The following is a 14,695-nucleotide window of genomic DNA, read 5'->3' as shown; positions in this document are numbered from 1 at the left end:
AGTGTGAAGTCATAGCCTTGTAACTTTCCCTTTAAGAACTGTCAGAGCTGGGGAGGCTGGCCAAGTTCAGGCTGGAGGTGGGGACAGAGGGAAGAAAGAAAAAAAAAAAGAGAGGCAGGAAAAGTTTTTTCAGAGGAAAATGCAGGGTTTGTCCTTCACCCTGACGTCAGATCTTGCTTTAATAAAACCCCCCAAGGGCTGCGGAAGAGGCATATCTGCTGCTCCTGATGGGCCGGACAGTCTGGGCCCAGCTCCCCCGAGAGGTGGTCGGATCCTCTGGGCTGCTCGGTCGATGCCTGTGCCACTGACGTCCAGGCATGAGGTGGTTCCTGCCCTGGATGCTGGCAGCAGTGACAGCAGCAGCCGCCAGCAGCGTCCTGGCCACGGTGAGTCCTGCCTGGAGGGGCTCAGAGGGATACCCAGCTCCCTTCCCCACTGGGTCCTGCTGTATGGGGGTTGGTGGGAAGGATGAAAAGGGCTGGGAAGGTTTGGGGCAGGAAGGTGGCCACTTAAAGGGCAAGGGCAGAGCCCTGGGTGAGGAGTCAACTGCTCAGGTTGGCTGAAGCTGGCAGGGTGAGGAGGATGGTGCGACACTTGGGGAAACAAACTACACAGGTCCAGCTTGCCCTCTCTCCCCACCTGAAACAGTGCAGAAAGAACGGGACCCTCAGCAGAACTGGGAGTCAGGGGCCTGGGCTCCAGACCTGTCTTTGCCTAACCTGGCTGTGTGGCCTTGGCTGGGTCACTCACCCTCCCAGAGCAGTGTAAAGCGAGGAAGTTGTCAGGAGACTTCTAGAGTCTCTGAGTTTGAAAACTCCAAGACGCCAAGCATTGGAGATACTATGAGGATGGGAGATGGAAAAAGCAAAAAGCAAAAAAAAAAAAAAAAAAAACGGAAAGAAAAATGCCAGCTTTCAACAAAAGCTCCTTATTGAGCGAACAGTGCCCAGGGCGATGCCTCACCCCAACTGCTGTCACCTCCAGTCTGCACAGCCCTCTGCAGTCTGTAGAGTGTCCACACTTGGGTCCTGCCTATGAAGCCTGCTGTTCCAGGGTGGGGGTGATGGGGCACCCCAGGCTCTCTCTCTCTTCTACCTGCACCCCAGGGTACACCAAGGGGAAGCGACAAAGGTCTGCACCTCCAAAAGCCAGGGGAGTCACACATGACCATGTAGAGCCAGCCTGCTAGGGCCAGGCATGGTGAGGTAAAGGCAGAGGCAGGCAGTGCAAGGAGGGCAGGAGGTGGGCACCTGGCAGCTTCTGAGCCCCAGATTCCACAGTCCAGGGCAGGACTTGCTCCTGGCAGAACAGCCTAGAGAGACAGAGGGGTGATGGCAAGAGGGTGTTTATCCCCAGCTGACACTAATGGCTTCCTTGGGGATTAAGAAGCCCCCTTCACAGATGAGGAAACCGAGTGTTGGGGTTAAGCCACTTGCCAGAACCAGACTGTGTCTGCTTCAGCCAGAACTGAGGCCCAGAGCCAACAGCAAACTGAGAGCTGGGAAATGGGAATCCCTCGCAATACCTTCCTGTGTGTAATGACGGCTGGGGGTGAGTCTGTCTTATCTATGGTTAAATCCTCATGCCTGGCATGGTGCTGGCCTGTAGTTGGTTCAGAACCACCTCACCAGAAAGTTATCAGCTCCATTTCACAAATGAAAGAAATGGAAAGTCAGAGCAAGTAAAGGACTTGCCCAGGATCTCCTCATTAAGAAGTGGCCAGAGCCCAAATTTAGATCTTTTGATGCCAAATTCTAACCATTCCTACTTAGGGGAAGCTGACCATGTCCTACAGGAGTGCCCAGAAGGAGCTAAGTCGGTCTTTATTTCGGCTCTGGGTATGGCTGCGCCTTTATTTGGGTACAGCTTTGCAGGTTGCCATGTCTGGGAGGGCAGGGAGTGGATGGAGAAAAGGTAAGAGCTTGAGAGAAGCCCAAGTCTGAGTGGGCAGAGGAGGCGAAAGGTTTACGCATGAGTCCAAGTATACTGGAGCCCCAGTCAGCTCCCAGAACAGCCGGGGCTGAGGAGGAGTAAAGGACAGAGCCAAGGACTCAGTCAGAAGAGACCAGCAAAGGAGCAGAGCATGTGGAGGGACCCAGGCAGCAGGATGGAGGGAAGGCTCCCGGGACCAGCACAGGGTACCTCTTTTCTAGGCAGCCCCTGCCTGGGAAACCCAGACCAGCCACCCCATGCTTGTTTCATGATTTAGATGCTTCTGGGACAAAGGTGTGCACAGCACTAGAGTTCTCAGGGCATCCTGAAAGCCCTGCTTGCTGTGTGGGCTGTGAGACTGATAGAAACGAGCTGGACTCCACTCGGAAACCAGCCTTGTTTCACAGCCACATTCCATACATGGCCATCCTCCCAAATTAATATGCAAGGGGAGCACACGTCCAACCAGGGTCCCAGTGAGATCTTAATGGAAAAAATGGTTGTAAATGTTCATATAGAAGAAAATGTATATGAGAATTGCCAAGAAAACATTGAGGAAGTAGAGTTACGAGGGGGACTTCTCTGGGAGATATGAAAGCGTTCTGGAAAGGTTCTGCAGTGGAAGGAGGAAGATGGCAGTCCAGGAGGAGATCAGCGGAGGAGGACGGCACCCGAGTGATCTCAGGAACAGCCGAGTGTATTTGGGAATTTAATCTGTGCTAAAGGTGTATGGCAGATATGACTTATGTTTTCATCTCTTTATTCTTTTCTTCTGCATTTATTGAGTGTATCCACCATGTGCTAAGAGAAAGGGACGCCGTTTAATGTGCTTTAGCAAGTACTGGGCCAACACATGTATAAGACCTACCTCAGTTCATCCAACATTTATTAGGCACATTCTACAATTCCCGTAACAATATTATTTACAAGTGCAATTATCTCCCTTCACAGATGCGAAAACTGAGACTCGGAGAGGTTAATTTGTCAAAGGTCACACAGCCGGTAATCAGGGGAGCTGACATTTGAACCTTGGTCCAGCTCTTGGTAATGGAGCCTCCTGCCTCCCTGGTCCAAGTACTTGTGCAGAAACCAGGAGCATGTTGTCCCTGACCCGACAGAGCTTACTGGCTAGTGGGACAGGTGACAGGGGCAATGTCAGCCAGAGTAGAGGGGCTGGAATTAGGCTCCGCCACTGGCCTTGTCGGCCTCAATAAGTCCTGTTGCCACCTCAGACCTCACTTTCCTCATTTGTTAATCGGACTAACAGTCTCATCACACCAAGCTCCCTGCTGCTGAATGTGAAAATGTGACTGAGGAAAAGCTCTCAGAAGCATGTAATTCAGCAAACGAATGCTGCATGATGCATTCCTGGGCAAGCATTAGGCCTGTGGTGGTCTATGTATAGGTCTACAGGTGAGACCCACATCCTCCCTCCCGTATCAACACATGTGGGATGTGCACAGCTGCACTGTGTGTGTGAGAGAGGGTGTGTGGGGGCATGTGTATGGTGTGTATGTGGGGTGTGTGTGGTGTGTGTGTGGGGTGTGTGGGGGGGTGCAGTGTGTGATGTGTATATGTGTGTTCCTGTGTGGTGTGGGGGGGGGGTGGCGTGGGGGGAGTGTGTGTGGGGTGTGTGGGGGGGGGCTGTGTGGAGGGTGTGTGTGTGGGTTTTTGTGTGGTGTGTGTGTGGTGTGTGTGTGTGGTATGTGCGTGGGGTGTGTGTGTGCATGTCTGGTGGGGGGTGTGGTGTGTGGGTGTGGTGTGTATGGTGTGTGTGAAGGGTGTGTGTGGTATGTGTGGGGGTGTGTGTGGTGTGTGTGGGGGGGCGGTGTGCTGTGTGTGTGGTGTGTGTGTGGTGTGTGTGTGGGGTATGTGCCTGGGGTGTGTGGGGGGGATGTGTGGTGTGTGTGTGTGGTATTTGTTGTGTGTGGTGTGTGTGTGGTACATGTGTGTGTGGTGTGTGTGGTATGTGTGTGGTGTGTGTGAGTGTGTGGTGTTTGTGTTGAGTGTGTATGTGGTGTGTGTGTATGTGGTGTGTTTGTGTGTGTGGTGTGTGTGTGTGTGGTGTGTGTGTGTATGTGGTGTGTTTGTGTGTGTGGTGTGTTTGTGTGTGTGGTGTGTGTGGTATGTGTGTGGTGTGTGTGTGTGTGGTGTTTGTGTTGAGTGTGTATGTGGTGTGTTCGTGTGTGTGTGGTGTGTGTGTGTGTTGAGTGTGTATGTGGTGTGTTTGTGTGTGTGTGGTGTGTGTGTATGTGTGTGGTGTGTGTGAGTGTGTGGTGTTTGTGTTGAGTGTGTGTGTGGTGTGTTTGTGTGTGTGTGGTGTGTTTGTGTGTGTGTGTGTGGTGTGTGTGTATGTGGTGTGTTTGTGTATGTGGTGTGTTTGTGTGTGTGTGTGGTGAGTGTGTATGTGGTGTGTTTGTGTGTGGTGTGTGTGTATGTGGTGTGTGTGTGTGTGTGTGTGTATTGAGTGTGTATATGGTGTGTTTCTGTGGGTGGTGCTTGTGTGTGTGGTGTGTGTGTGATGTCTGTGTATGTGTGTGGTGTGTGTGTTCAGTGCGTATGTGGTCTGTGTGTGTGTGGTGTGGTATGTGTGTGTATGTGTGGTGTGTATGTGTGTGGTGTGTATTGAGTGTGTACGTGGTGTGCTTGTGTGTGTGTGGTGTGCTTGGTGCTTGTGTGTGGTGTGTGCACGTTTGTGGTGTGTGTGTATTGAGTGTGTATGTGGTGTGCTTGTGTGTGTGTGGTGTGCGTGTGTGGTGTGGGGTGTGTGTGTGTGTGTGAACCTTGTGTTTGGGTGTGAGACACAAACTCATTCTCTGCTTCCAGAAGCAACTGCAGAATAATGTGGGTCAAGTATATGGCAAAATATCCCCTTTAGAAAACAGAGAATGTGAACAATATGTCTTTTCACACCTCCTGTTTAGAGTTGGAATCTGAGTGAAGATTTCGAACCCCATCCAGGCCCCACACCCCCAACTCCCCTACCCAGAACCTCCTTGTGCTCCCTGAACACCCTGCTGTCAGCTCAGGGCCCTTCCAGCCCACATTTTATCTTGGATGCTGGCACGAGCACGGCACTGAAAGGCATTTCCCCCTCGGCATGGCATTTGGAGAAGGAGTGGGCACGGGAACAGGCCTCCACCCAACCAGCTCCTTGAGAGACAAAATGCTACCTTGTGGGCTGGGCAGCACTGCTGGCCTTGTGGGCTGGGTAGCACTCTTGGCTCCACAGCAAGCCCCCCCACCGCCAACGCCACCCCAAGGTTTTAGAAAAGGCTCCTGCCCTGTGCCAGCAAAGCACCTACATGCCAGGAGGCTGCCCTTGGCTTTGTATAAACAGCAACCCAGGGATCTTCCCAGGAACCTCAGCCATCCTCTGGGCAGCAGGGAGGCAAACTCCAAGGGAGGTGGGCTCTGATATGGGAGCAAGGATGGCAAAGCAGGTGGGTTCCTGGGAGGGGCTGAGAAGGGTGCCAACCACAGCCAGGAAGCAAAGCGAGCCCGGCAGGGTCACTGTGGGGGTTTCAAAGCAAGCCTTCAGCACAGCTGTCCCTCCATTCAAGGACACTGTGGTGGGCCCTGCATCCCTGTGATACGGATGATGGCAAGGGTTCACACTGAGCATGTGCCCACTCTACTGTGGGCACAGTGCCCTTTTGCACACACCTATGAGGCAGGGGTGTTGCTGTAATCTAGACCAGCAAGGGCCAGTCAGTAGCCACGTGCGGCAGGAGGCCACTCAGCACTTGAAATGAGGCTGGTCCCAGCTGAGATGTGGAAGCGTGAGATACACCATTGATTCCAGAGACATGGTATGAATGCAGGAGCACAATATTCCCATTAATAATTTTTATATTAACTCCATATTGAAATGATAATGTTTTGAATATACTGGGTTAAACAAAATCTATTATTCCACTAAATTTCATCTGTTTCTTATTACTTTTTAATACTGCTACTAGAAAATGTAAAATTTCGTCTATGGCTCTCATTGTATTTTACTAGACAGTGCTGGCCTAGAAAGACACAAGTGTGCCTAAGGCTATGATAACAGGTGGGGAGGGAGAAATGCCGAGGGTTCTAATCCCAGCGTCTCCACTAACGGGCTGTGCACCCTCAGGCAAGTAGCCCAGCTTTTCTGAGCCAGGATCATCTCTGTATAAAGGAATATATTAATATTAGTGCTATTGGCTTCTCAGGGGTGTTGAATGAAGCAGAAACAAAGCATATAAGACCCCAGAACACCCAAGGGGAGGATTCCATTGTTCCAATAGCAGGATGGTGGATTCCAGCTTGGGTGGATGCACCAGCTGCAGGCAAGGCCCAATTCAGTGAGCAGGGGCCTATAAAGACCTCAGGCCAGGTGGCTGGGAGGAGGGGCAGGCTGACGGGCAGGCTGATGGGCAGGCTGCCCTGACTCAATGCCGGGCATGTGTTCTAAAGATGCCACAGATTCCATAGCCTGGCCAGCTTACCTGGCACATTTAGAGGGTCAATGAACACTTTTGGGTTATTGTGTAGGAGAAAGAAATGATTATGATGATGATGAAGATGATGATGATGATGGTGCCTGTAGGTGAGGCATGTCTTACTAACCTGAGTCAGGATGACATGGTCCCTCAATGCCAACAGTGAGTTTCTGAGCCTGTTTTCTTTTTCATGGACCCCAACAGTCTCAAGTATATGCCCAGCCACTTCTAGTTTCTGGAGGTGTGGTGGTGAGTGGCCTCTCTGTGTTTAAACTGGAGGATGATTCCAGTGTGGAACAGATGTTTATATTAGCAGAAAGGACTATTATGTTTAGGACTCAGAGGGGGAAGCTCAGAGAACATGGGAGATGGTGAAAAACATGTTCTGGAACCCTGAACTAGAATTCCTAGAAAGATCTCACCCTCACGCATCTGCACACTAACCAGCACCCTGATGCTTCTTGTGTACACTTGATTTCAAACATCAGTGACTGGGATAGACTCTAGTCTCTCCCCCAGCTCTGACATTCCATTAACCAGTCAGCTCCCCTCCTCCTCCTCCTCTCTGTGAAAGAAAGAAGAGAGACAGAGTCAAGGGAGAAGAGACTGCCTCGCAAATATGAATGATGGGCATTCCAGGGGATGCGATAAAATCTGAGCCCGCCCACCCCACGGACTCCAATCTGGAGGCAAGTTCAGGCTTGGGGATTTGAGTGTGGATCTGCTAAGTCTTGATTAGGGGTGGAGGGTGGGGTGAGAGAAAACGAGAGCCCAGGCCCAAAGGAAAGGAAGGGAGGGGTCCACCCTGCACCTCTAGGAATCCTGCTTTGAGTCTGGGAGTGGAGAAAGGCATGTGTGCTATGAGCCTGCCCATAGCTGGGAGGGGATGGAGGGGGATAACTTTAAGAGTAGGGGAACATCCTGAGAGAGAAGGGACTCATACCCCTGCCCTCAGAGCAGAACAATAGACTCCTCGCCTAGACAGCTAGAAGACCAGAGGGAAATAGTCCCTGCTGTGTGGCTTTAGGCAAGCTACTTGCCTTCTCTGTGCTCATTTTCTCATCTTGAAAGTGAGGAGATTGGACTTGATCCCCAAGCTGGCTTCCAGCTGGAGCCACCATATATTCCGAGAGTCCACTCATTCATCCATCGGGCAGATCCACCACTGAACAAGCAGCAGGGAGCTCACGCTGCTGCTTCTCTAGAAAGGGGTTGTCGGCGCCCAAAATGTGTGTCCCTTGCTCTAAGTGTCTATTTAGATGGGCTTTGTCCCTCTTACAGTGTCCAGAAATATTCGCCTTTCAGCCCACGTCTCTTTTGTCAACCCTCAAAGTGTAGCTGTGTTCCTGGCCCACAGCATCCTCATAAAACTGAAAATCACATCAGCACCTTGATGTCCGAGGGGTCCCACCATCTCAGTGGTTTCCCAATTAGGCTCTCTTCCTGCTCTTCCTACACAAGCCTGTTTTCCCAGCCTCTTCCTTTGGTTCTCCTCCCATTCACTTTCTTTTCTACTTCATGAACCTCGCTGTCAAATACTCCTGAGTTCCACCTCTGTGCACATGGCCAAGCTATTCCTTCGCTCTGAAATGCCTTCCCCATCCTTCTCTGATTCATGAAATTGAAGCCATCTGAAATGGTGGCCTCCCCAAATGGAGCTGTAGACGTCCTCCTATGGGCACCCATGGGTTCCTGTTCTTGCCCACGTGGAAGGAAACACATCGCCCAGCTGGGACTCTCTGCTGGCCTTGCCCTGTGTTTGAGCCACCCTCCCTCCTCCCCCCACCCTCCTGCAAAGCCAAGCCCTTTGTCACTCCCTGACCACCTGTGCTCTCAGGCCCCAGGGCCTTTGCACATGCTGTGTCCTCTGCCAGGCTTGCCCATACACCCTGCCTGTTCCATTGCTCTGTCACCGTCTATGCCTGCACATTGCAAGTTTTCACGATGTACTTCCTGACAGAATGAATTAAAGCGAGAACCAGACCTGGTGTGGGCTGGAGAGAATATGTGTATAGGAGATGGGGGAGGCAGGGAGGGAACACCCCTGATTTTTTTTAAGTGGAAGCTTCATGCTGGGGAGGAACAGGAGGGAATCTGACAAGAGGGCCTGGATCCAACTGCTAAGAGGACTGAACGGCAAGCAGCAGCTTCAGGGCTTGGTTCTGGAGCACAGAATGAGGAGTCAGGAGACCGGGGTCTCCGCAGCATCTTTGAGCCTCAGTGTCTTTATCTGAAAAGGGAAACAAGAAGAACGCCCCTCTGCCCATGCTTGTGCTCCAGGCAGGGTAGTGCGTGGTGAAGAAGAGGCGGGCAGCATACAGCCTGGGTCAAGAGCCAGCTCCAGCACATCCCAGCCCCAAGCCCTGACATTTCCTGGGCCTCAGTGTCTCATCTGTAAAATGGATGTAAATGCCCAGGTCACAGAGACCTTAGGACTAAGAAAGAGGACTAAGAAAGAGGACTAAGAAAGAGGACTAAGTAAGAGGTTGGGTATGGAGCATGTGTTGAGAAGGGGCTTGGAGGAGCCATAATTAGACAGAAAATGTCAAGGTGCTTTGAGATTAGACAGTGTTGCCTCGTGGTCCTTTTGGGAGCTCATGGACAACTGAGCTGGTAGGTGTTGCATGGAGTGAGACTGCAGCCACCTGTCTTCCCAGCCATGCTATTTGTATTTAAATCTGTCCCCTACATACACACACACACACACACACGCACACACAAGCACGCATGCCAGTTGACTTACTTCCTTGACAACTGTTTCTGGCCCCGTGCTCCACTGACCAAGTCCTGATACTTGCAAACTTTGGCTCTTAGATGATCAAAGAGCCAGCCCTTAATGTGAGTCAAGGCCCACGGTAAGCCCCTTCCCACAGGTCTCATCTGATGCTCACGAGAGCCCTGTGTGGCAGGAGCTCCTATTAGCCTCATTTTAAAGAGGAGAAAACTGAGGCACAGAGAGTTTTACGCACTTCCACGGCATCCAAGGTTCAGAACACCACCACCATGTGCCCCAAGCAGGCTGCCCAGACCAGCTCCTTGGGGTGTACTTGTGTGTCAGTCCCTTAGGCCAGTTCTGTTTGTCCCCATCTGAGCCAGGGACCCGATGCAGGAGGAGGGAAGGGAGATGGAGTCGTGCTCTGGGTGATGGAGGGAGGACAGATAGACTTTATCCCCTCTTTATTTCCCTGATCCACGAATCACTGTCAGATGTGGAAGGCCCACAGCGATCCCTTCATTCCAGCCTGCTCTTGTTACAGAGAAAGTGACTTGTCCAAGGCCACCAGCTTCAGCATGAGGAATGGAGCCCAGGGCTTCTCCCCTCCAGGGAAGGAACTCAGGAGACTGGAAGATGATCCCCACTACCCCACTCCACCCTTGTAGGTGGAACAAGCCTGAGCTCAATGATAGCAAAGAGCTTCATTCTTCCACCCATGTCTGTGTTCACTGTGGCTCCATGACTGGGCCCCTCTGTGGTCAACCCATAGCCACCGCCAAGCCCAGGCCTGGGACATGAAAGGCCCTGGGTTACGTTTGGTTATTCGAATGAACTGGACAGTGGGCAAAAACAGAGTGCCTTAGAGGTCGCTGGAGGAGGACGGGACCTGGAGTCAAAACAGCTGACTGTGTTATTTTCTTGTTGTGTTGCAACCTTTTTGGGTCTCAGTTTCCCCATCTGTCAAATTGGGGCCATCAGTGCTGACCTCATGGGGTTGTTTTGATGATCAGGAAACAGACTTCAGGAAAGACCACTGTCTTCCTCAAGGGAGAGAGTAAGCATCCTCTGTCCTGGGCCCCGACTGCCATCTCCATGTCCTTGAACACTAAGCCCTAGCAACATGGCCCACTGGTCATCCCATGTCATGCCATGTTGCTTCTACCTGCACACCCCTGCTCATGTACGTCCCCAGCTTCAATGCCTTCTCTGCCCACCCTCTTGTCAATTTCCACTCATCCTTTAGGATTCAGTGCAAATGCCTGCTCCTCTAGGAAGCCCTCTCTACTCCTACTCCCACCCCCAAGGCCCTTTCCCCTCTTCATCTCACCCTCATAGTCCTTACCTAGACTATGCTGAGTTACCTTATAGGGTGGCCCTTAAGTGTGAAGCCTTAAGAAATGGAGGCTTTGAGTCCCAGGGCTAAGGTTCAAATCTCAACGTTGCCATTTGCTAGGGGCTTTGGAAAATTTATCTGACCTTTACCTTTTTGTGACTCGGTTTACTCATCTAAAAAATGAGGAAACTAATAATAAAAGCAGCCTGCTTCTTAGGATAATCACGAGGACTAAATTACTTACTTAAAATGTAGATGATCTTGATTCAAAGAAACCATCTGTTAAAAAAATTATTTGGGACAGTGCAATTTGAATGTGGACTGGGTATTAACTAGAGAAAGTTACAAAATTGTAACAAATTTATTGGTGTGATAATTGCATGGGGTTACATTTTTCCTAAAAATTCCTCACAATTTAGAGATATACTGGAGAATTTCAGGTAAAAATCTCAGGATGTCTAGGATTCGCTAAATTTTCAAGAATAAAAAAAATACAGTCAGCCATGATGGCTCATGCCTGTAATCCTAGTACTTTGGGAGGCTGAGGTGGGTGGATCACTTGAGGTCAGGAGCTTGAGACCAGCTTGGCTAACATGGTGAAACCCCGTCTCTACTAAAAAATACAAAAATTAGCCGGGTGTACACCTGTACTCCCAGCTACTCGGGAGGCTGAAGAACAAGAATGACTTGAACTCTGGAGGCAGAGGTTGCAGTGAGACAAGATCATGCCACTGCACTCCAGCCTAGAAGACAGAACAAGAGTCAGTCTCAAAAACAAAACAACAACAACAAAAAAACCGTACACGTGTGGGGACAACAGAAGAAACAAGATCAACTAAGTGTTGGTAATTATCAAAGCTGCCGATGCGTATGTAGGTTCGTTACATTATTCTCTTAACTTGTGTGAATATTTAAATATGTCTCTAGCAAAGAACACGGTTTAAATTTGTGTATAGTATTCAGTATTTTTTGTTGTGGTTTTCTCACTACTCTCTAAAACTGTGAGAACATTCAGCATTCTTTCCCCTGCTCAGTAAGCAGGTCTTATGCAGTTAAATGAAAATGATGTATTTTACCCTTGATGTTTTGTTAAAACGACTGAAAATGGGAGAAAACCAAACGGAGTAGCTCCCGATGAAAAGACCCTTGATTTCTTCACCTCCCTGGACAAACAGGGTTATCATATAGTGGGCAGGCCCTTATAAAAATGTCATGAACCGTCTATGGCCCTCAGGCTGTAGTTTTTGACCTTTATACTGCGGTTGCCTGTTTTACGTTCCTGTCTCCTTGGAGGCTGGATGTTCTCGGAGGCTTTGTCCCTGACACTGGGCACTGCATGTGGGACTTAGTAGATGCTTTATATATAGATTGACAAATGAGTGAATGCATGAGTGAACACATGAACGAGGACTCGTTATTTGGAGAAAAACCTGGCCTCTTGCCCCTTGTACCCTCTTCATGTAAAGTTGACTGCTGCCACCTGCATGTTTATAAAACCAATTAGTAGAAAATCTCAAAAACCTTCTACATCCCATAACGTGCGGCCTGGCCAACAACTTTCTGGAAACCACCCTTGGAAGATTCTGGGCAGTGCGGTGGGGGAAGGAGGCCAATGTACCTGGCTCAGGCACCTTTCACGGGTTTGGAGCTAAGAGCTTTCAAAGAAGGTGATCGACCCAGGACCACTGTCCCAGGCCCCACTTGAAGGGGAGCCCCCACCAGGGCCCGGGGTACAGGTGTCTAGGGGTGCACGAGCCAGAGGTGTTGGGAAAAGAGGTGTTTGTTACCTGTGGCTGACTCAGAGGCACCCGAAGCGCTTTGAAACAAGCGTGGGGAAGACATGGGCACCGGCCAGGCCTGCATTCTCTCACAGCCCCCAGGGCTTCTCTCTTCAGCAAAGCAGTGAACAGAAACTGCTTCCAGCAGGACAACGCTGTCCTGAAGGCCCCCGGGGCCAGCTGGGGATGGCTCCGGCCATTCCTGCCTCAACCCTGCCCCCTAGTGGAGTAGCTAGGTGCGGCCTCCCAAACCAGGCAAGCCAAGGCCTCTGACCGTCCACACTGCTCACGGAGCACTTGCCCAGGGTGTGCCAGGCTCAGTGCCGGGCACCCAGGAGGCGGGAAAGGACAACCCGTCCCTGAGAAGCCCCACAAGGGCTCCTCATCTCCTCTTTTGGGGGCCCTTGGCAACCTGGACTCAACTCCACTGCTATCCTCCCAGGGGGTGAGGACCCTGCCTTGTTCATCTGAACAGCAGGCACATCGTAGACGCTTGGTACTCGTGTGTGATAGGCGGGTGGAGGCATGAATGAATGAATGAGGGAGCCGTGCAGCAAGGTGGTTACAAGTAAGGGCTCTGGAGGGACACTCTGGGGCAACAGACCACTTTCCAGCTGCGAGATCTTGAGCAAGATTCTTAAGCTCTTGGAACTTCACTTTCCTCATCTGTGAACTAGGGATGACATGAATAACTGCTCATTAGGGCTGCTGAAGGATGTTGACATCACTGTCATTTTACAAATGACGAAACAAGCTCAGAGCAGATGAGCACAGCTCCAGATTCCAAAGCTGGGAGTGGCAGGAGGTTGCAGGATTGTCAAGTGGGGCCCCCTCACTGCAGATGACATGCTCTTTCTGCAAATCCCATGCCCTGTTCACCGGTAAACCGCACACACTCTTAGAAGAGAATGCGACCTGTCTCCTTCATCAAACGGGACGTTTCAGGTATCCTGGGCAGTCCATTGCACCGCTGCTAGCCTCCCGCTTTCTGCTCCTATGCCTATTGCTAAGCATTTTTGTAAAAATGAAGTAAAACTGATATGCAAAGGTCAAACTATAGACTTGCCTCTTCCCAAGTCAACTTCCAAAGAGCTGAAATACATCATAATAAGTTACCACTCACCTTGAAATGTTATCTCAAAAATGCATATGAAACATTTCCTACAGGGGCTTTATTTTTTTTCCTTCCCAATTTTAATCAGCTTAAGTTTGTCCAATAAGTATGATTGAAGGGATCTCTTCATCACTGTTCACCTGCCTACTGATAACCCTGTTTGTCCAGCGGAGTTAAGGACTTAGGGGTCTTATCATCAGGAGATACTCCTTTTGGTTTTCTCCCATTTTTCAGTCTTTTTAACAAAATATCAAGGATAAAATACACCATTTTCATTTAACTACACAAGACCTGCTTACAGAGCAATTGTGTCGCCCTGATGAATCACAGAAGGTGGTAGGTATGTTCTGCAGGTCTGCGTGAACTGTGGTGTGAAAGCTGCTTAGTGGTGTGGGTGGATAATGCACATGGGTGTGGGTTGTACAAAAGTCAGATGTTAAAAAAGGAAGATGGTCTAAAATCCCCACACTTTCCCTTTATCCCTGCCCAGTGTTCTAAGGCAGTGGTTCCTATTTCTGTAAAAATCCCCAAGGGTTGCTGGTCAAACTACGGATTCCAGCCTTCAGTCTAAAGAAACTTAAGGCGAATATTCAAAGAGGGATCTAGGAATCGGGTTTGTCCACTCTGTCACCCAGACTGCAGTGCAGTGGTACAATCTCTGCTCACTACAACCTCTGCCTCCTGGGTTCAAGCAGTTCTCCTCTCAGCCTCCTGGGCAGCTGGAACTATAGGCATGTGCCACTACATCCAGCTAATGTTTGTATTTTCAGTACAGACAGGGTTTTGCCATGTTGACCAGGCTGGTCTCGAACTCCTTGACCTCAAGTGATCCACCCGCCTCAGCCTCCCAAAGTACTAGGATTACAGGTGTGAACCACATGCCTGGCCCAGGAATCTGTATTTTAACAAGTTTCACAGGCTGGTGATTCTGAAACTTTGGGGCATTCAGAACCATCTGGAAACAATCCCAGTGCCCAGGCTCCTCCCAGGTCCCTTAGGTTGGGATCTTTGAGTAGAGTGTCCATTAAAGTCCCCAGAGTGGTTGTACTTTGCAGTAAAGTTTGGAAATCAACATCATAGTACCTGAGTAGTTAGGAGGGGTTGCTGAGGAGGGAGAGGCATGGCAGGAGGAGTCTTAGTGGGGTAGGTGGGGCCGGGTGGGCTCGGAGGCTGCAGCAGGCAGAACTGAGCAGGACCAGGCTGTGCCTGAGCAAGCCCTGGGCATCTTGCCTGCGGAAGCATCGCAGAGTGGCTACCACCTGTGTCTTCCCCATAAACGCAGTGGTATCTACAGTCTGTTTCCAGAAGTACATCATAAAAGAGACTTTTATGTGAACATCTGCAGTTTGGAAA

The 14,695-nt window shown here is 50.4% G+C and overlaps 1 protein-coding gene across 1 annotated transcript in view; it reads left to right on the top strand.

Annotated features, from left to right (window-relative positions):
- The first annotated feature begins 211 nt into the window (after window positions 1–211).
- CCN4 (cellular communication network factor 4) overlaps window positions 212–14,695 on the top strand; it is a 37,636-nt gene continuing 23,152 nt past the window's right edge. The window contains exon 1 of the mRNA XM_010380286.2: window positions 212–386. Coding sequence (XP_010378588.2) covers window positions 318–386 — 69 coding nt within the window. The 5' untranslated portion in view covers window positions 212–317. The remainder of the gene's footprint in view (window positions 387–14,695) is intronic.

The sequence above is a fragment of the Rhinopithecus roxellana genome, chromosome 9, assembly GCF_007565055.1.
Source record: "Rhinopithecus roxellana isolate Shanxi Qingling chromosome 9, ASM756505v1, whole genome shotgun sequence".
Classification (NCBI taxonomy): Eukaryota; Metazoa; Chordata; class Mammalia; order Primates; family Cercopithecidae; genus Rhinopithecus; species Rhinopithecus roxellana.
This window is presented reverse-complemented; position numbering and strand designations above follow the sequence as displayed.